Consider the following 21,981-nt stretch of genomic DNA (forward strand, 5'->3'; position numbering starts at 1 on the left):
TCAGAGGGAGCATTTAAAATATGCTTTAAAAAAGTCCGACATGAATAAGGGACCTGTATTCATAAACATAATCTGTAAATTTTACGTATTTTTCGTGTCTGTTTAAGATTTTTTCTGAAGTTTAACTTAATAATTCCAGATAATATAATTCATTCTAATACAAATATATGAAGTCAACTTAAATAAACATATTTTACTATTATTGGGTTTATAATATTTTTTCTGTCCATGGAGTATTCTGTACTGCAATATTCGAATCTTTTTGGTAAACATTTATTTAGCATTTACAATGCTTATCATTCTATTAATAAATATACAACAACAAATTAAAGATACTATGAATATTATTATGTTACTTTTAGTAATTGTAATTTGTTCGCTATTCCCAATTGTATTTTCTGTATTATTATTATTATTATTATTAGCATCTTCTATTGATATGCCATTATGATCTGAAATTTCTACAGTAAAAGGTACTACTAAAAAAACGAGATTTGAAAACAAAATAGTCAACAAGTAAAAGATAAAGTTTTTATAAATCTTCATATAGGGCATAATCTTAAATTAATATATTCAGTATTTAAACATTTATGCAATGTTTGAAAATAAATTGAATATCTAAGACCTATAAGAAAATCAGATCACGTGATACACTTGATAATGTTAAAATATTGTTGTTTTCCTGATCAAAAACTACATAGTATTTATCTCTAAAAAAATAAATAGTTGGTTCGAAAAAACAACAATTTGCTTTTAATTTGAGATATAAGTTGCATAATAACATAAAAGAATCTAATATGAAAAAGGCTGCAAAATTTACGCATACATTTTAGTTCTACAGTCTATGGGCCTCGACACAATTTGTAAACCATAGTTAGAGACTAGTTCATATTTCTACCTTTGGTAACGTTTTATCAAGAAATCGATTCGGTCGTAAAAGATACAAAAACCTAAAATTAAAGTTTGCTCTTTGATCTAAAGGCTTGATATCAAAATCAGATGCTTTGGTACAGAATATATCTTCATACGCGTATGATTATGTTGTATTGAATGCACTATGTGGTGATTTTCTTTTCTTTTTTTGTTTGAAACAAAATATATACTTTTAATTAAAAAAAAGTATTTAATTGCTGTTTTTTTATTGATACTAAAGTCCAATTTGTATTTAAATTATAGACATTCCGTTTAGTGTATATTTTTTTGTTAAAAGGGAAACATCTATAGCTCTATTGCTTTGTTTTTTTAGTAATCATAAAAAAATATACACGTTTTACATTTTAATTTTAGCAGTCCAATAAATACTAAATATCATTAACACAGAACTTTAGTATTGATTTTTTTACATTTATTTATAAAGTTATCTATAATTTCTCTTTTGTTTTTTTTTACATGTCTATTATCCTTTAAAAATGAGATTTATGCGCAAGATAAATTTTTTTATTTGATCGGTCAATTTGATCATTCCCGTCCATCTTTTATGTATTGAAATATATATTTGTTTATTCTCAATATAGTTTTTTACTGTTAATTCTCTTTAAGGTGAAATATTTACAGTATTGATATTTTAAATCGAATAATTGAATATTTCATTTTTAACTCAATCTTTTTCGCAATAGTCGAGCTTGAAATTTTTTGTAATTACTTTATTAATATATTCATGCTTTCTAAAGAGATTGGAATTTTAAATACTATTTAGTTTCGTTCGTTTGTAGTGAAAATTTGTTAGTATTTGACTGGCTAAGAACCAATTTAAGAATATATAAATATAAAGGGAAACAACTAGTTGCATTATTTTTTTAAATATTAAAATTTGCAAAGTATTTATAAAAAAATATTCATGCTGTGATACGATCTTACAATGCTTAAAATTATAATTTGTTAGTGAATAATTAAAAATTTTATCTAAATCAGATTGATTCAATCAACAAGACCATTGCCACTACACTAAGAAAAATAATCGTCAAAACTGCAAAAGTAAAAAAACACTTCGTTTTCTCATGCACCTCCTGTGGTTTCGAAGTGTTGCTTTTTGTAAAAACATCTTCTGTTGATATGTCATTATAATCCGATAGTTCTAAAATAACAGACTCCGATGACAAGATAGTTTTGGAAAATAGAATAGCTAATAAGTAGGACTCTATATTTGTATTTATGTTCATACTAGCGTATGCTTTCCCGTTTTGAAAACGGGATCTTAATGTTTTGTTTTATAATATGTCCCGCCTCGGTGAATTTTGGAGAGTTTCCATTTTGGGATGATTGAATTTGACAGGGTAAAGACATGATTTTTTAAATACTTTTTAGAGACATAGAAGATGTAAAGTTAAGTTAAAAACACAATTTAATCTTACTTAGATAATTTTAGGGCACCCAAAGCTCATTTTTGACACTTTTATTCTGTTTTTTCTCTGGTTAATATTTTAGTGAATTTTTTCTAGAAGGGTCAAATAAATTCTAAAAAACGATTCTGACGATATTTTGGAACTGAGTTTAACAAAAAAACAATAATCAAAATTAAATGTATTAACACATAGTATACACACTTACAATAATCATATCGAAACATTAGATATAAATTTGATGTTTTTAATACACAATAAGTATGAAATAAGAAGTTTAGATTTTACAAAACCACAAAAAATAGGGGTAAAAAATTAAATAAAATTCTTTTATATATATGACTAGCGTATGCTTTCCCGTTTTGAAAACGGGATTTAAATGTTTATATTTTGATAATATGTCTTTCATCCTTAAATTTTGTACAGTTTCCATTTGGGGATAATTGAATTTGACAGATTAGACATGATTTTTAAAAATACTTTTTAGCAACATATAAGAAGTAATGTTGTTTTAAAACATTTAATAATCTCAATGAGATAATTTTGGGAAGTTCTAAGTTCAATTTTTGACGCTTACATTCATAATAATTATTGGTTAAATATTTTTACAATTTTTCGTAGAAGGGTTAAATAAATTCTAAAAAACGATTCTGATGATATTTTGGAACTGAGTTTTCAAAAAATAATAAATAGAATAAAAAAGTATTAATATATAGTATCCGCACATATGATAGTCAAAATCCATCATTAGATCTAAATTTGATATTTTTAATACACAATAAGTCTAAAGTTTATAGTGTAGATTTTACAAAACCACAAAAAAGAGGGGTAAAAAATTAAATAAAATTCTTTTATATATATACTAGCGTATGCACACCCGTTCTGAGAACGGGTTGTTTGTGTTTGCATGGGTACATGTTTTAATTTTATCACATTATGTTTATTCTTTAAAAAGATGGCATAGTTTCTGTACGCTCACGGCGCATTTTACCATCTTTTATCTTGTTTTTGTTGAAAAAAAATGGCATAGTTCTTGTACGCTCACGGCGCATTTCTTCATCTATTGCTCTTATGAGCCAATTAGTTCATGTAGAACTACATTTTTGACATTGCCCCTGTTTCCCCCCAACTTGCTCTCAAGTTTTCACTCTTCTTCACTCTTGACAAAGCTACGTATAATTGACCATGAGAAAATACATCCTCAGGCAAATACACTCCCACTTTGTCAAAAGACTGTCCCTGTGCTTTATGTATTGTCATCGCATATGACAATACCACAGGAAACTGTCTTCTTTTAAGTACAAACGGAAGAAGAGTGTCACTTGGCATCATGTCTATCTTTGGTATAACAGCAAGGGTGCCCCTTCCCCTTCCTGTTATTATTTCACCTAAGATGTAATTATCTTTAAGACCTTTTATCTTCAATCTGGTCCCATTTAATAATCCATTCTTAGGATCAATATTGCGTAACAACATCACTATTGCCCCTATCTTCAATACTAACTTATGTGGAGGTAGTCCTGATGGCTGTTGCATGTATAAGAACTCAAGAGGAAATCTCAGTTGTTCTTCGATATCCTCTGATTCTATAGCATCAGAACTCACATATACCCTAGAAGATCCATTAAGTAGGTTTAACACTTTGGCATTCAATTCATTTGCATGTTCATTTTTGCTCGTTAAGATAATCTTATCAAACAAAGAATCATCACCTGCTTCAATTTTGATTGTTCCAAAAATGCTATCGATTATGTCCCCTTCTTCAAGATATTCTTTGGGTATCTCCACACATCCTTTACTATCTCTAGTACGCCCCTCACCTATATCTAACAACCACTTATTAAACTCCAATTGATTATAAGATCTCATATTCGTTTCAAGCTTTAGTACACAGACATGTACCCAAAGTCTTGAACTAATTAATGAGTTCTCGATGATATCATTTGGAGTACCCTTCATTACAATGGTTGATGTCTGTCTAAAGTCACCACCCAATAATAAAGTCTTCCCTCCAAAGATATCATTATTATTACAGAGTCTTTTAAGCACCTCATCTATTGCGTTCAATGCATGTTTTGACATCATTGAAACTTCATCTATTAGCAATAAAGAGGCCTTTATTATTTTCTCTGCTTCAGGAGTATTTCTTTTTAATCTAGATACGCTGGTCTCTGTCAAAGGAACAGGAAGTTTCATACAGCTATGCATTGTTCTTCCATCCTTTAGCAGATCTGCAGCAATACCTGTGGTTGCCATTTGAATTGAAGATTTCCCATTCTTACTTAGATACTCAATCAGGACATTGTATAAATACGTCTTCCCCGATCCAGCTGGTCCATCTAAAAAGAATAAATTGCCCTTTTTATCAATATTATCTGTTATTTTATCAAAAGCATCCCTCTGTTTTGCATTTAGAGAGGAGATCATCTGATCTAGATCTTTTCCATTATCAGAGATAGTTTTTGCCTTCACGATATAGTTAATCGGCTCATCTAAACCCAGAGCATTTAGACTCCATCCATGAGCATTAACTATATCTTTTAATCTACTAATAACTTCGTCTCTACTATTCTGATCTAGATCTTCAGACATATCTCCAAGATACTTATCAAAGAGTTTTTTGGTATTTTTTGGCTTATTAAAAGCACAAATATATCCAAACAATGCTCTTATTATTGCTGGGGATTCGGTTGCTACTGCCTCATCCAAAGCCCTTTCCCATTCTTTGTCATCTTGAAGAAGTCCTCTTTCTTCAACCGCTTCTGCAAAAGAACTATAAACTATACCATTTACAGTTCTCAAATCATCATATGATCTAGCCCCCTTTACATTGATCAATAGGACTCTGAGGCTAAATCTTTCCTTCTCTGTAGGAGATACAGAATAAAGTCTAGTAATTATCTTGCTGTACTTATTCTTTCTCCTTATCCATTCTCCCCTTTTATATGTATAGTGATAGGGTATCTCACTATATGCAAATTGATTTGCCTCTTCATCAACTTCATTCAACTTGAAGTAGGCTAAAAGAGGAGTCTGTCTAAGATCAGATAATCTAACAGCTTCCTCTTCTTTCCCTTCTTCGAAAGTGATCAAGTGTTCTTGTGGAAGATGCACAGGAAGTCTATGGATCTTATGAGATCTCCCATGCATCTTGTATTCCATTAATCTCCAGGTAGCCTCTGGTGCTGAAACATATCTGGAATTCACAAAATGATCAATTTCATTGTTGTCAGTTATTCTCATTTCTGCACAATCAAATCCCTTGTAAATATACTTGAAAATATACTTAACTGACTTGATAGAAGTACAAACTTCTACATTGATATGACAGTTGTATTTTTCAAGCAAATAAGCATTATAGGGGACCACGTTAGCATTAGTAACAATGTTTCCCCTTACATTGTACTCGGTCCCTCTTATTCTTCGGTATTCAGGATATCCGTCATTATTTATCTTTGTTTCAAAGTTATATTCTTTGGGATATTCTTTCGTGCAGACACCATTTTCCATGCATGGACTTGTCAAGTAACTTAATCCACATGGTCCATGAATCATATGTTTTGTTACACAGTTGTGTAACATCTCATTGTCCATGGGTGATGGTATTTCTGCACTCACATACTTATCTATTCTTTCTTCATCCCGAATCTTATCCTTTAACATTATCAATATGTGAGCATGAGGAAGTCCACGTTTTTGGAACTCAATGGAATAGACATGAGCCACAACTTCCCCAAATACTCTTCCTGACAAAATCTCCTCCATCATGCTTTTTAATTTCAAGTTAAAGACCTTTGCTACCAAATCAGGCCTATCAACTGCAGTTTGTCCCCCAAATAGATTCTCCTTTATCTCCTTCCAATTTGGATTGCAAGTCATAGTAATAAAAAGATCGGGCTTGCCGAAATTTCTTACGATAGACATTGCATCGTGGTATCTTTCCCTCATATTTCTTGGAGATCCCTGGAAGCTTGATGGTAAAATTACAGGCTTAGCATTACTTTCTATTCCATTATTTATATAATCTACTAAGCCTTTGTAAAGATCTACCCTCAACTTCTTCTGATTTAACTTTATGAAGTTCAAGTTGTTTGCTTCTACTTGTAGATATGAATCTACAATCCATTGTTGAAACAACTTCCCTCCATAGAGTAAAGGATTGAACTTATCTTTTCTTATAGATATTTGTGCTACTTTATATTGTAGTAAAGATATCTTCTGTGATTCCCCATGATAAGACTCAATCCTCAAATTTGCGTTCCATCCAGCTTCGCCATGTGGATAGAACAAAGTATATGTCATTGGATCTAAATGTGGACTTAAAATATCCAAATGTAAATTATCAGAACTAAGACCCTTGCTATATACTTTAATGTCCCTTTCAAATGGTGGTTCTCCATTTGGATCAGTAAAAATCATTGCGATTTCATTTGTTGAGGGAGCATTATACCTTCTCTGATCCCTTTCTAAATTCTTATTAAAGACCATAGAAATGTCTTTAACTTCTTTTCCCATCTCCTTTTGCTCCTTTATTACTTCAGACATATTCTTGTATGCATTGGAATATGGATTGGCAGATCTTATAAATCCATCTAATTTGCTCATGATATATATATCACAATTTCTATTAGATGGATTCGTCATTCTTTGGGCATTTGCCATATCACTATCTACTACATATAATTGAGCATACTTCTTTGGTGTATTAGAGTCCATATTATTTACATTATAAGTGTTATGATACACTTGACCATGTATTTTAAATACATATGGTCCATTGGATACAGTTTCTATTTGAGCACCAAGAGAAGCAAAAGAAAGAGCAGCATTGTAGGATCTAATATTGTCTCTGAAGTTTTTTGCATCTTTATTTTTTCCTATATATAAATTCTTAATGTCGTCTGGGAAGTCTCTTGTTCTTTGTAATTTAACTTTCCCAAAATGACAGCAGCTTTTGTATAATCCATTACTGCTTGCTTCTCCAGCAAAATGTAATGCACCACAAAAGCCACATTCTTCTTTGAGATCTCCACAATAATGTTCGGCATGGTTTCTAGTACTGATTCTGCAAGCTACATCTAGAATCTCCGTCAAAGCATCCAAATTAGTGTTATTAATTCTCATGATTGTTTCTTCTGTTTCTTGGGCCGTTTTGTTTTCGCTAGAGAAACTGAATATAGAATTCCTTTTTTTTGTTTCTCCAGCATTTGTTTTTTTATTTTTAGTGCTATTTACAGATGTCTTGGCTTCATAGAAAACAACATTGTTGTTTTCAGTATTACTACTTATCTCCTGAGAGATAGTGACGTTTGCTTTGGGTTGCTTACTACAATCATTTTTTGTTTGATTTTTCGTAAACATAATGGGGGCAAAGAAAAAAAAAAAGTATTTATAGTTTTTAAAATTAAAATTCCATTTTGGGAAAGAAGAAAACAAAAATGAGAAAATGATTTTTTATAAATAGCTTTGATATTAGTCTAAATATTAATTAATTGAGTTTGTTATTCAGTTGATAAATTTCTAATGTTTGTAAATCAACTTTATTATGTTTATTTATTTTGATCATATTGATTTTGATTTTCCATTTCTGGAAGGAAGAATTAAAAAGGAGAAATGTGATTTTTAAAAATTAAGTATATTATTGAACCAACATTCAGTGGTAAAGTTAATTCAGAAACAAATATAAATTCAATTAAGTTAATTTCACACATTAGCAACAAATTTTTTAATATTTGTGTCACATTGTTTTTGTTTTCTTTTTCTAAAAGGAAGAAATTAAAAAGGAGAAAATCATATTTCTAAGAATTTCAAAAATGATTTAGAAATAAAATGTAAATAATGAAAGTGGTTGAAAATTGTCTATAAAATACAATTCAAGTATTCAAAATCAATTTTAGATCAAAATTAGCAATTTTATTTTTTTACCATTTTTTATATTTTAGGGGTAAAAAATTAAATAAAATTCTTTTATATATATGACTAGCGTATGCTTTCCCGTTTTGAAAACGGGATTTATAGTTTTGTTTTATAATATGTACCTCCTTTATCTTTTTGTGAATTTCCATTTTGGGAAGAACGAATTTGAAAAGGAGAAAACATGATTTTGAAAAATACTTTTTAGTAACATATAAGGAGTAAATTTGATCTAAAAACATTTAATAATTATAATAAGATAAGTTTGGGAAATTCTAAGCTCAAGTTTTGACACTTATATTCAAAATCCTTATTAGTTAATTGTTTTATGAATTTTTGTGGAAGGGTTAAATAAATTCTAAAAAACGATTCTGACGATATTTTGGAACTGAGTTTTACAAAAAATTTATAAAAAACAAAAATGCATTTACACATAATATACTTACTTACAATAATCATATCGAAACATTAGATTTAAATTTAATATTTTTAATACACAATAAGTATGAAATAAATAGTTTAGAAATTTCAAAGTCACAAAAAAGAGGGGCAAAAAATTAAATAAAATTCTTTTATATATATGACTAGCGTATGCTCTCCCGTTTTGAAAACGGGCTTTAATATATTTTGTTTATTGCATTTACTTCTTCCTTTATTTTTTTTGAGTTTCCAATTTGGAATGAATGAATTTGAAAAGGAGAAAACATGATTTTAAAAAATTCTTTTTAGTGACATATAAGGAGTAAAGTTGAGCTAAAAACATTTAATAATTATAATACGATAATTTATGTAACTTCTAAGCTCAAGTTTTGACACTTTTATTCAATTTCTTCTTTGTTATTTGTTTTTGCAATTTTATCTGGAAGGGTTAAATAAATTCTAAAAAACGATTCTGACAATATTTTGGAACTGAGTTTAACAAAAATAATAATCAAAATTAAAATGTATTAACACATAGTATACACACTTACTGTAATCATATCGAAACATTAGATTTAAATTTAATATTTTTAATACACAATAAGTATGAAATAAATAGTTTAGAAATTTCAAAGTCACAAAAAAGAGGGGCAAAAAATTAAATAAAATTCTTTTATATATATGACTAGCGTATGCTTTCCCGTTTTGAAAACGGGATCGAAATGTTTAGTTTGCTAATATGTCTTATATCCTTAAATTTTGTAAAGTTTCCATTTTGGGATGAATGAATTTAATAAGGAGAAAACATAATTTTTAAAAATACTTTTTAGTAACATATAAGGAGTAAAGTCGAGCTAAAAACATTTAATAATTATAATGAGATAATTGTGGGAATTTCTAAGCTCAAATATTGATACTTATATTCAAAATCTTTATTAGTTAATTGTTTTTACAATTTTTCGTGGAAGGGTCAAATAAATTCTAAAAAACGATTCTGACGATATTTTGGAACTGAGTTTAACAAAAATAATAATCAAAATTAAAAAGTATTAACTAATAACATACACACTTAGAATAGTCAAATTAAAGCAATAAATCTATATTTGATATTATATTAACGTAAAAAGCTCAAACCATATCGTATAGAATTTTTAAAACCACAAAAAAGAGGGGTAAAAAATTAAAAAAAATTATTTTATATATATGATGATGGGTCAAGTTAGTTTTATTTTAAAATACTACCCCTTAACATTGTTAAGTTGTTTAATTCTTGAAAATTTTATAATTCCTAAAAGATTAATAAAATATGTGTCTTTGATTATAAGTACGGTCATTATAGAATTAAAAGAAACTAAATTCATAATGTACAAATTTACAAAATTTTTAAGAGCAAAAATAAAGTTATGTAGTCGACGAAATATTACAAAAAGTTGTTAGAATTATTATTAATATTGACTGAGATGTTTTATAATTATATTTAAAAGATCAATCAATGATAGTATTATCATTTTTATTCAAATGCTCAAAATAGATTAAAAACCTATCTGTTTCTGTTTTTTAATAATATATAAAATGGCATTAAAGAATCGAAATATTTTCTTAGAGAAACAAAAAAAATACACACTTTAACGAAAATGCAAAGATTGTAGATCTTATGGCCCCCCAATGTGATCGTATGCTTTCATGTGATTACATGATGCACAACGATGCATACATCTGCAGTTCTGTAAGACGTACGGGCTATCTTATGCTAAAAGAATTATCAATCACACAGTCCAGAAATGTGTATCTAACGAGTAGGTTGAGAAAGAGTAAACAGCTGGTACATTCAAGTATCAAAATAAAGTATAACAAGCCTGATGTAATAATTGAGGATAAAGGAAAGAAAAGATTGTTGTTGAGGTTGAAATCACAAGCTTTAACGATATTTATGCTGTAGAAACAGTAATAATTAAAATACGACTTGCTTGCAAATCATGTGGCTTCTTTCAACAAAAAAAATCGAAATTATTTGTTACGTAGTGAATTGAGATGAATTATCATTATATTTAACGCGCGCATATCAAAAGCTGCGATTAGAATCCAGAACGAAAGTATATACGCAAACAAGAGTTCTTAAAAAGACTTTAGAAAGCCTAACTCTGTCAATAAGACATGGGCTTTATACTGAACAGGAAGGGGTACTCGAGGACCCAATATGTGGATTTCAGGAGGAACTCCGAGATCTTTCAGACGAGATTGTGATTGCATCTTGTAAAAAGTAATTAGCAAGTAATATATTATACGATAAATATTTCATAAATTACATATTCTAGTTTTATCTATGTTTATACAAATCACTCTTTTTGCATGTTCCACTAGGTCAAACTATAGAAAAATCATCAATTATAGATATAAATGTAAAATGGAGGTTGACGGTTGTCTACGAACATTAGTAGGCGCTACTTCATTTTCTTGCCACCTAAAAAAATATATAAAAAGATACAAAATCTTGTTATTTTAAAATTTTAAACTTTTTTTTTTTTGGGGGGGGGGGCAGGAAAATGAAATTTAGGTATTTTTTGACGATTTGAGAATTTTTAATTGTCTTTGAAGATTCAATATTAAGGGGTAAAAAAAAATTAATTTTTAAATCCCTACATGTTAAATCTCAAGAAGACTATTCAAGAATGAATTATTGTGAAGATGTGTGCTTTAGAACAATGAAGCAGCATTTGAAGATTTTTTTAGACGCAAAATAAATCTGGCTCTATAATAATTACTGATGGTTTTATCTTATCCTCCTGCCTCTAGAAATTTTGGAAGCGAATACTATATAGTAAAATATTCGCTTGGCCTTATAAATGCTGATGGAGGCAACACAAATCATATAGAAAATTTGTGGCCCCATTTTGAAGAACGAATATAGATCTAGAAGTGGGTTTATTAGGCATTAATTTATTTCTAAGAGCAATTCACAAGGAAAAAAAATAAATATCAAATATTCAAAAGATGATGATAAGGGCTCTCTTTTATTAAAATTTTAGAACTTTGTGTGTCAGATTGTAAAATAAATTTTTTAGGGAGCAAGAAAATAGTGTAGCGCCCATTGTGTTATTATCCGAATAAATTCAACATGATTTTACCGAATAAAAAAGATTTGAAAATATTTTTTATTGTATTTCCTCATAATTTAACTAAGTGCCGTGTTATATATAGTTTACACATTTATTAAAAGTTTTAAAATTATTATAAGAAAAAAAATCAACACGAAAATATACACCAATAACCAAGCATTACAACAGAATCTCTCTAAACATAAAAATATATAAATTAAAAAATACTTTTTGGGGGTATAATTTATTAATTTACTTACTAATTATTTTTCACAAGCTCTGCTCAATTTCTTCTGGTAGTTTTCGGAGTTTCTCCTGAAATTTACATATTTGGTCCTCGGACACGCCTTCCTGTTCAGTATCAAGCCCATGTTCGACTGACATAGTTAGGCTTTCTAAAGTCTTTACAAGGCCTCTTGTTTGCATACATGCTTCCGTTCTAGATTTTAATCGCAGCTCTTTGATACGCGCGCGTTATATAATACTAATACATCCCAATTCATTACGTAATAAATAATTTTAGTTTGAATTTGTAGAAAGAAGCCACATGATTTGCAAGCAAGTCATGTTATGAGCTTTTCTGTTTATACCGCATGAAGGTTGTTAAAGCTTGTGATTTCAACCTCAACAACGATATCTTCTTTCCTCAACTTGTCCAGAATTAGTATATCAGGCTTGTTATACTTTATTTTGATACTTGAATGTATCCTAGTGTCAACTCTTATTTCAACATACAGATTAGCTACACATTCCTGGATTGAATAATTTCTAATTCTTTTAGCATGGGATAATACATACGCCTTACATAACTGCAGGTGTATGCATCGCAGTGCCTCATTGTGCTGTCTCATGGAATCATGTGAAAGCATACGATCACATTGAGTGGCCATATGATATACTGTCTTTGCATGTTCATGACAATGTGGGTTTTTTTGTTTTTCTAAGAATATGTTTCGGTCCTGTAGTACACATAAATTGCCTTCCTTTCTTTGGCTTATATTTCCTTTTGTAAGCCACATAGCAGCCTGATTTATATCAATGAGTATTTCGTCTTGTGGTCTAAATGGCTTTGAGTGTTTTATTTTTGTTTTTATATCGCTATAAAGAGCTTTGATTTGGGTCTCTATCAATGTTTTAACTGTGAGGGTTTCCTTAAATTATATTTCTCAATAAATTTACATTATAGTTTTGTTAAAATATTGCTGTAATAGTGACTAGATACGAAAAAATATAGGGTGCTATCTGCAACACTTACTCGTTTGTGTTAAAACAGAAGGGTTGACGCAACGTAATTTGTGTAGCTGTACTTTTAAATGACTCTCCCAAAATAAGACCATATACGTTTTGCATTGTTTAGATAAATTTGCACACGATTGATCCGCTTTTTGTTTTTTGCCAAGAAAATATGTTTGATAGAAAAATGTCCGTTATTAGTAATTATTCTATAGATAAAAATATAGAAAAATCCTATGTAGCATAATACATCTAAAACTTTTGTATTGGACATTTTTAACAAATATTTTGTTGTAATTTTTTATGTTCCAGCTCATCTTTTTTTAGATTTTTTTTATGTTAAGGTTTTTTGATTAACAAGATAAGTACAGAATTATATTGTATAAACAGCGCGAAAAAATTGCCGCAATCATACATTTTAAAAAAAATAGATATTAAGCATTGTAATAGAGATAGTATAGTTTTATGAAAAAGATAGGCCAATGCATAGTTGTCTTGCACGCCGTCAACAGTTGTTAAAAAAAGTATTTTTATTATTTTATACTGTCGATTTTTCTGTAATATTGTAGAACTGTCAACTTAAAAACACAATATATAGTAATATATCCATTTAACAATATAAATAGAATAGTTTAAAAAAGTCTTTTTTGTTCCATATTTAACTAGACAAAGTTTCAATATTACCCCTGTTTTGATTAGCATGCTTTTCATTTATTCAATATATATAAAAATGAAATTACATAAAAAATTTTAAAATGTATTTTAATTTTTATTTATAGCTAAAAACCAAGTAATAAGAACACAAACAAATGAATAAAAAATGAAAAAAACGACGAACCTAGCAAAATCTTTGCATCTATTGCCTGTGATATTAGTATCTTCTCCCAATAACGCAACAGAATCTTCTATTTGTACGGTATAAATTGCTGTTTTTATGATTTGGTTTAATAGTATGATGGTCAGTAAGCAATGCAATAAATTTCTATGAATATTCATATGGGCTAAAATTTTTTATATTTTATAAGTTTTAGACAATCGAGGAATTCAATGATATATTAGATTACAATACTTTCAACAAAATTGGTGTGCTCTATATCACATAACAAATTTTATGAAACGATAAGTTTAAATATTTTTTTTAATGTTATTACTAATTGAATGTTTCAATTTCATTTACATAATAAATTATTTCTTATAAAAATTTTGTTCAGTATACATTTCTTATGATTATGTCATAATGATTTATTTATAGTTTTTTCCTAAAAAACATCTACATTGTTTTGTATATTCCTTTAAGAACTTTTCCTATAATTTTTTCTATTTTAATAAATCAATATTTTCTAAAAATATTAATTGTATCTATTACTTTTACTATTTATTATTTCTACGTTTTTCCTATGATCAGACTCTTTATTAATCATTTTATTGTTCTATCAAACATAAATAATATTGCATACAAATATAATCATGATACTTTTCGCAGATAGTAGCAAATGATAAACAATATAATTTTATATCCATTTAAAATTTAGAAAATTAAAAAATTAATGTTTTTGCGGCTTATTATATTTGTTACAATATCTATAAAGATACACGGGGATACCAAGGCGTGTAACATATGCGGCAATGAAATGATTCCGATGTATGAATATTGTTGGATTTCGTCCTTTTTATTAAGACGGAACGTCGTTGTATATTAATGGAATAAATCGCTATAAGAAAAACATATAACATTGTTTTAAACATACGTTCAAAATTTAATATAAATTTACTACGTCAATATTCTAGTTTACAGAATTTTTAGATGCATAAGGAATCGATAAAACCTCATCTAATAAAGCCAGATTAAAAATGAACACACACACAATTCCTGTTTATTGATTAAATAGACATTTTGTAAGATTTTTTTTAAATATATAAATCCTTAAGTATAATAAATAGCAAAAATTCTTTATGCTATAATAATAAAATATTAGATCAATATTTAGTATAAAAGGCGGCCTCTTTTTAAACTAGACGTCAGAGTACTTAATTGCATAGAAATGTTCTGTGTTTCAATATCTGTAAGCTTATATTCATAAGATTAAAAAAAAGATTAAATAGGATAAAAGTGGATTGTTTTTTTGACTTTCATGGGGATCTAACTTTAACAACTTTTATGGTCTTATGTAAAAAAACATATAATAGGTCTTATGTAAAGAAAATATGTTTATACAAACTAAACTACGATGTAAATTAGCATCTTGTTTTTTTTTCTAACATATCTTATAAGAAAGACCAGTGGTTTCTTCATATACAACTAATTTTTAAAATTTTATAGCAAAAAATTATTTATCTAAGACTTAATAATTTACTAATATTGTTGTAGCAGTATTAATTCAAATGAGAATTTTTTAGCAGTATTTTGCCTCGTCTGCATTAGCTGTTTTAAGTCGTTATTTCTTCTGAATTTTTTCAAGACATTCTTAAGATTATTAAAAATAGTATAAGCTTTATTTTTATAATAAATTTCCAATACTCTTTTGTATATTGTGATAATGCCGGCCTAATTTCAATGAAGTATTAGTTTTTATTATAGTTCCAAGCATTAGCTCCAGCTCATTGTTTTTGGTTTTATGTCGCGTTTTTTTTTCAAATAGTTAAAAGTTTTAGCAAATATATTTCGCTGTCATAAAAGATATTAAAAACTTAATCATGTTTCAGTCTACATTTTACAGAAAAAAGAGGATTAAAGATAAATCATTTAATATCGGTAGCTTAAATATACCACAACAAAAACAACAACAGACACGTACATTATTAAAGCTGTCAACGCAAGATTTTCCGAAGTCTTTATAGTTTCTTTATCTTTATATATATTATTGTTGATATGGCCACCATCATAACTGTCTTTTTTATGAATTCTTTCGTTGTCTAACACATCTATTATATGAGAGGATGTTGATAAGACTGTATTTAATAACACAAAAGACATTATGCAAAACACAAAGTTTTTGTAAATATTCATGTGGGTATTTGTTAAGAAAAATAAGTTTTAATTTTGCAAATTTTATAATATTAAAAAAGTCTAATTTGATCATTAGTTGAAAAAATTTACATTTTAACTTGCTCGTTTTTTATTCTCAAATTCAACATAATTGTAAAAATTTTAGTTACTTGAGGAAACTGATAAATGTACATGTCTTTTAAAGGCCGTTGGAAGAGTCTCATATGTAGGTTTAGCATTATAAAGTGCATTTATATGAAAAATTTGCAGCTGCTTAGATTTTAAGAAGTTGATATTTTTAAACACAAGAGGAGACAGACTTAATTTTACAGTATGAAGCTTCTTATCAAAAAAAATTGTTTTTAATCTCACTTGTATTGTGATATCATCATAAAAAAGCCTGTCTTATGATTTTGTTCGCCGCATTGTATCGTTTTAATGTAATATCGATGACTGTCATCTTAAAAAAGCGCCCAATTCTATACTATTATTTTTGCGCGAGGCTAGGAATATTATCCCAGATCCAATCAGCTTGCTTTTATAATAAATGACAGCAGACGTACAAATTATCACAGGATATTTGCTACTAAATTCTTAGTAAGGAATACGACTAGGCCGTAAAATGTTATTAAGTTGCATCTTATTATTTCCTAAATTGAATAGAATAAGATAATATTATATTTAAAATAATATTATTTTAACTCATGCCATTTCTAATAGAGTTAAGAAGTCTGTTAAATATAAATATTATCTATGTTTAGTCTCTTCATAATTTTATTAAGAAGTGTACTACACCTCCCCTTTTTGTTTACCCTTTTGGGTAAATGTCATTTCCGGTATATTTGATCAGTAAATATCCTTGTTACTATTCTGACAGTAAATTTTTACTACACGATACATTCATTAGATGAATTTAGATTTGAATTTTTTTTGGCCCTCATTTCCAGATGTCTGATTTTTATTCTTTGTCAGCTCTCGACACTTCCAAATCATTAGTAGATTTATCATCTTACAAAGACAATCTTCTCATTATCTCAAATGTCGCCAGTGATTGTGGCCTCACCAAGTCAAATTACACTTCTTTCAAGTTACTTATAGATGAATATTACGATAAAGGACTCCGTATTCTTCTATTCCCTTGTTCTCAGTTTCTAAACCAAGAATCTGGAGATATAGAAAGTATTAAAAAGAGAGTCGAGGAGATTTCGCCCAAATTAATTTTATTTGATAAAATTGATGTTATGGGATCTAAACAAGATCCCATTTTTAAGTATTTGAGGAGTAATGAGCCGTCGGGATGGTTTAATTTTGTAAAGTGGAATTTTATGAAGTGGGTTGTTAAAGACGGGAAAGTGTTGAAGAGATTTGGGCCTACAGAAATTATAAAGAGTGAAGATATTAGTCAATATTTTAGTAAATAAATAATTGACATTACAGTCTTCTTAATCTTTATTAAATTCGTTTTTTTAAGTTTATTTACACTATATAATCTTTACATTTCTTTCAAATTGCCCGGTGAGTAAATACAACTCCAATTTATATTGCTTTTTTTCATAACACTATCAAAGTGAAATTGATTAGCTTATAAATTTCTAGAAGTAGATGTAATCTTTAAGTTTTGTTCCATAGTATATTGACTAAACATGACACAAAACAATCTGGGCCTCTAAATTATCATCTTTTTACATTTTAAAAATGTGTGTTGTCGAGTTAGTCCAGAGACAAGAATCAGTGCTTTTTAAACACAAGATATATTTTTGATTTTTTTTTTTTCTCTTTATGCCCTTCTGGGGGCAATTTGCTTAAATGCATTATACCAAAATACAGTATTCTGAAGAGGGGCGAAATAAATCAAAATATTTATAAGACACATATTTCCAAGAAAGAAGTTTCTATTTATTTATAAACATTAAATGTGTCTTGATCATATCTATAATATTCTCCTTTGTTTTGATCATATCTATTATATTTCTCATAGTATTTTACAATATTGATTCCTTTTTTATACACCCCATGTCTCTAGAGGGATCAAATTTCTATAAATTATCTGCCATAGACTACAAAGACAATCTCATTGACTTCTCCCAGTACAAAGGTAAAATGTTACTTATCACTAATATGGCCTCTACTTGCGGCCTGGCCAAGAGTAATCTTTCAGTCTTGGCTGATATTCTGACTCTTTACAGGGAGTTCGGCCTCGAGATCTTGATTTTCCCCTGTCTCCAGTACGCCAAGGATGACACAGACATCCTTAAAAAGATGTATGAGATAATAATCGACTACTCTGATAAATTCACAGTCTTCAGTGACATAAACTTGATAGGAAAAGATATTCATCCTGTGTATAAGCACATTATAAAGTACAGTAAGGGATTTGTAGGGAGATTTATGAAGTGGAACTTCGCGAAATTTATTATAAATGAGAAGGGAGTAATTGTCAAGATGTTTGAGCCTGGAGACCGAATAGAAGTGAACGAGAAGATATTTAAGAAATTATTGAAGAATAAGAAAGTGCAGATTGAAGAAAGAGAGGTATTAAAATATGAGACAGATCCATATGATTTAGAGAACAGTAGTGACGAGGAATTATTTTATTAAAATAAAAACAGAAAAAAAATATCTTATTATATAATAATATTGTATTTATAATAATATCTTATTATATAATATTGTATTATATAATAATGTTTGTATTATAATTATATTGTATTATATAATAATGTTTGTATTTATAATAATATTGTATTTATAATAATATTGTATTTATAATAATGTTTGTATTTTATAAAGTCATTATAGACTTACTTTTCTTTAGATTTATTTTTTTAAAAAGTTTCTTTTTTTTTGCCCCCCATGTTTTGGCTTTTGTTACTGCAAAATGTCTTCTCTAATAAAACAAGTCTAGAAGATCTTTATCTCATTCCTCCCTACATAAATGGTAAAGGAATCTCCTCTGTAGTCAATCTTATGGGAGAAAACTCTATTCTCTCTCATGGTAGTGATCAACATATAAAACTCGCTTATATGTCTCCAAACTCAGCAGGCGCTTTAGTCTACAGAAATCAATTAGGAATTGACAAATTCCTAATTGAAATAAAACTAAACATCTCTGATTTAAAATACAAAGGCCAAGAAAATCATGGAATCCTCATCTTCTTTACTAAATCTGATAATGTAGAAATAGGTGATTTTTATGGTATAAAAGGCGACTGCGACTTCGCAGTCGCCTTAGACATCAAAGAAGGACTGGATGTGAACATCAAAGTATTTGTAAACAATAAAATGCAGAAAAGTGTAAACTACAGATTCTTCGAAGAAGATGATGTAAAAATAAGAATAAAACAAGGAGATAAATTGGAAGTAGAGGCTGATGACACATACGATAATGTAGTGGTCTATGACTCTGATAAATATTTTATAAATAAAATGTCATTTTTGGGAATATCAGCGAGTAATGGGGAAAATACTGAGGCATCATTTGCATTGAGATCTGTGGAATTTAGTAATATAAAAATAGTACCAAAATATTTTGAGAGAGGTGAACGAGAAGGAAATAATAAATTGACTATGGTGGTATTTATAATATCTATAGGAGGAATCATATACTACTTGTATAATCAGCGAAATATTAAAAGGGTTTAATAAAAAAAAACTACTTCTAAAATTTATAGCGCATATTGTGTATAATATTATATTATAACACATATTGTGTATAATATTATATACAATTAAAAATCTTAACTAGTTTTATTACTATTAAAAATAATATAAATCTTATATAAGTCTAATATAAGTCTAGTATAAATCTAGTATAAATCTAGTATAAATCTAATATAAATCTAATATTAGTTGATTTAGATTTTGTTTACAAATGTAAAATTTATCATGTTTAGAAGAGATTTATTATACAATATAATATAAGTCATTGCAAATTTATTTTGTAGCTTTTATTCCTTGTATGACTTGATTTCTAGTTCTAATTGATATTTTATATATTCAGTATCTTGTTCTAATTCATTTCTCTGCTCTAATTTCAAAATTCTATCTTTAAAAAAATCTTCTTTAAAAAATTTTCGAAAAATTTTTATACATTGTATTTTTTCAGAAAAAATTAATTGATCAATTTCTTCATTTATAAAAAGTTCTACTCTTTTTTTACATCTTACTAATTCGTCTTTATAAAGTCTCAAATACATTTCCCAAACTTCATTATTAAGATCAATAAATTCATCTTCAAATTTTATAAAAATATTTATAATAATCTCTAATGATTCCTTAATATTCTTCATACACTTCTTTAATATATCATTTATATAAGGTAACAAACTACTAAATTTATAATTTATCAATTTTAATATTAATTCATTATAATCTTCATTTTCATAATTACTAAATATTTCCGGCAATATTTCTACACTGAACACGTACATATGAGTCATAAATTTAGTATCATTTTTCATATCAATATAATATTTTTTATCGAGTATTATACTAAATTTAGTAGATATTTTTTCTAATAAAGTGTATATTGATGAATCAATATACACTTTACTAAGTAATGATTTGAAGATGAAACTGGCATACGCTTCTGTTATAGCAGTGTCCCAGAATATTACCAGTTGGTTAAGAATTTGTTTGTCTTGACTTTTTAAAAGTGGATAATAAAATTTTATAATTTCCAGTGTGTCCCAATTATATTTAAAAAATAAATTGTTGATAAGTTGACATTTATAATGTGTTGGGTTTATAAAAGCAAGGTTGTATAAATTTAATTTGTCAGTTTCCGTTAGATTTAGTAGGTCAAAAAAGCCTAAAATTAAAATTAGAGTTTTTTCTGGAATATCTTGATCTGAGCTTAAAACAGAGAGAAGTTTATCAGTGATGTATTTTTTTATGAATTTTATAAATAATTTCTCTTTTATAAGCTTCAAAAGACTAGTAAATGTGTTTATTCCTTCTATAGAGTAAGTGTCTTCTATAATGTCGTAGTAGACAATGAAGTCGAAATATCGTCTTACTTTGTTTTTATTATAATTTAATGTGTTAGAAATTATAGTGTTGTTGTTATTATTAGTAATGTATTTGTTGTTGTAATTAATTAATGAGTTATTAGTAGGTCTTATTAAATTAATATTTTTTGTTATTGTCTTTGGTCTTACTAGATTTGATGGCGTAGAATACAAGTCATCTGTTTCAATTTGTCTTATATTTATCTTCTTCGGTCTCTGGATCTTACTACTCATCTCCAAATATATTAATAATCCATAGACACGTGGGCATGAGTCAAATCCAAGCCAGATATCTCTTCTCGCTTGTGATATTTGACACCAGTGTACTAATATTTCATTAATAAATTTAGTATCATCCACAAAATGTCTTATAATCTCTTGTGCCGCATTGTGTCTGAGCTCATATTCTTCTACACATATTTCTAATAATATTTCTAATACTTCGCCGGGCATATTAAACTTATTAAGTAAGTAGTCAGTGAAAGAAGGAATAGAGGTATTGTAATCTTTTAACCAAGTGAGTATATCATTTTTCATGTATTGGTAAGGAGTAAAAAATATTATAAAAGTATTTTTATAAATTAAAAAAAAAGATAAAGAAATAATAATAACAGTAGTGACGAAAGGACACGTGGTTTATTGAAAATAAAATGTGAGAAATGTCAAGAGAGACTTCAAAAATCAATTAATAGAAAATTATGATCTATCAAATTAAAAGAAATATAGAAATCATCTTATAAAATTTACTAGTGCATTAATAAAAACATAATTGCATTATGTTTTTTGGTTTATAAATACTGCTGATCTAATTTTTAATAAATTAAAAATGACTTGTATTTAGACATCTATCAATAATAAATTAAATTTTAAAAAAAAATATTTATTTGAGAGTATTAAAAGATATTTCTTTGTGTTGTCTATAAAAAATGATTAAAAAGATGTTTGAACTTGATTATGAAGATTTTATTGGCAATAATAAGATTTAG

General features: G+C 27.8%; 4 protein-coding genes across 4 annotated transcripts; 3 read left to right on the forward strand and 1 right to left on the reverse strand.

Moving 5' to 3' along the window:
• Nucleotides 1-16,933: 16,933 nt before the first annotated feature.
• On the forward strand, nt 16,934-17,407 carry VNE69_06069 (glutathione peroxidase; the record flags this gene model as incomplete). The annotated part of the gene is made up of 1 exon (XM_065473821.1): nt 16,934-17,407. The coding sequence occupies one exon, from the start codon at nt 16,934-16,936 to the stop codon at nt 17,405-17,407; it is 474 nt and encodes a 157-aa protein (XP_065329893.1).
• A 592-nt stretch (nt 17,408-17,999) lies between these two features.
• VNE69_06070 (glutathione peroxidase) lies at nt 18,000-18,584 on the forward strand (the record flags this gene model as incomplete). Its single annotated transcript, XM_065473822.1, has 1 exon — nt 18,000-18,584. The coding sequence occupies one exon, from the start codon at nt 18,000-18,002 to the stop codon at nt 18,582-18,584; it is 585 nt and encodes a 194-aa protein (XP_065329894.1).
• A 255-nt stretch (nt 18,585-18,839) lies between these two features.
• On the forward strand, nt 18,840-19,628 carry VNE69_06071 (VIP36-like protein; the record flags this gene model as incomplete). Its single annotated transcript, XM_065473823.1, has 1 exon — nt 18,840-19,628. One exon carries the CDS (start codon nt 18,840-18,842, stop codon nt 19,626-19,628), a length of 789 nt encoding a protein of 262 aa, XP_065329895.1.
• Nucleotides 19,629-19,933: 305 nt separating this feature from the next.
• VNE69_06072 (uncharacterized protein) lies at nt 19,934-21,532 on the reverse strand (the record flags this gene model as incomplete). The annotated part of the gene is made up of 1 exon (XM_065473824.1): nt 19,934-21,532. One exon carries the CDS (start codon nt 21,530-21,532, stop codon nt 19,934-19,936), a length of 1,599 nt encoding a protein of 532 aa, XP_065329896.1.
• Between the last annotated feature and the right edge of the window lie 449 nt (nt 21,533-21,981).

Source organism: Vairimorpha necatrix, chromosome 6, assembly GCF_036630325.1.
Source record: "Vairimorpha necatrix chromosome 6, complete sequence".
Classification (NCBI taxonomy): domain Eukaryota; kingdom Fungi; phylum Microsporidia; family Nosematidae; genus Vairimorpha; species Vairimorpha necatrix.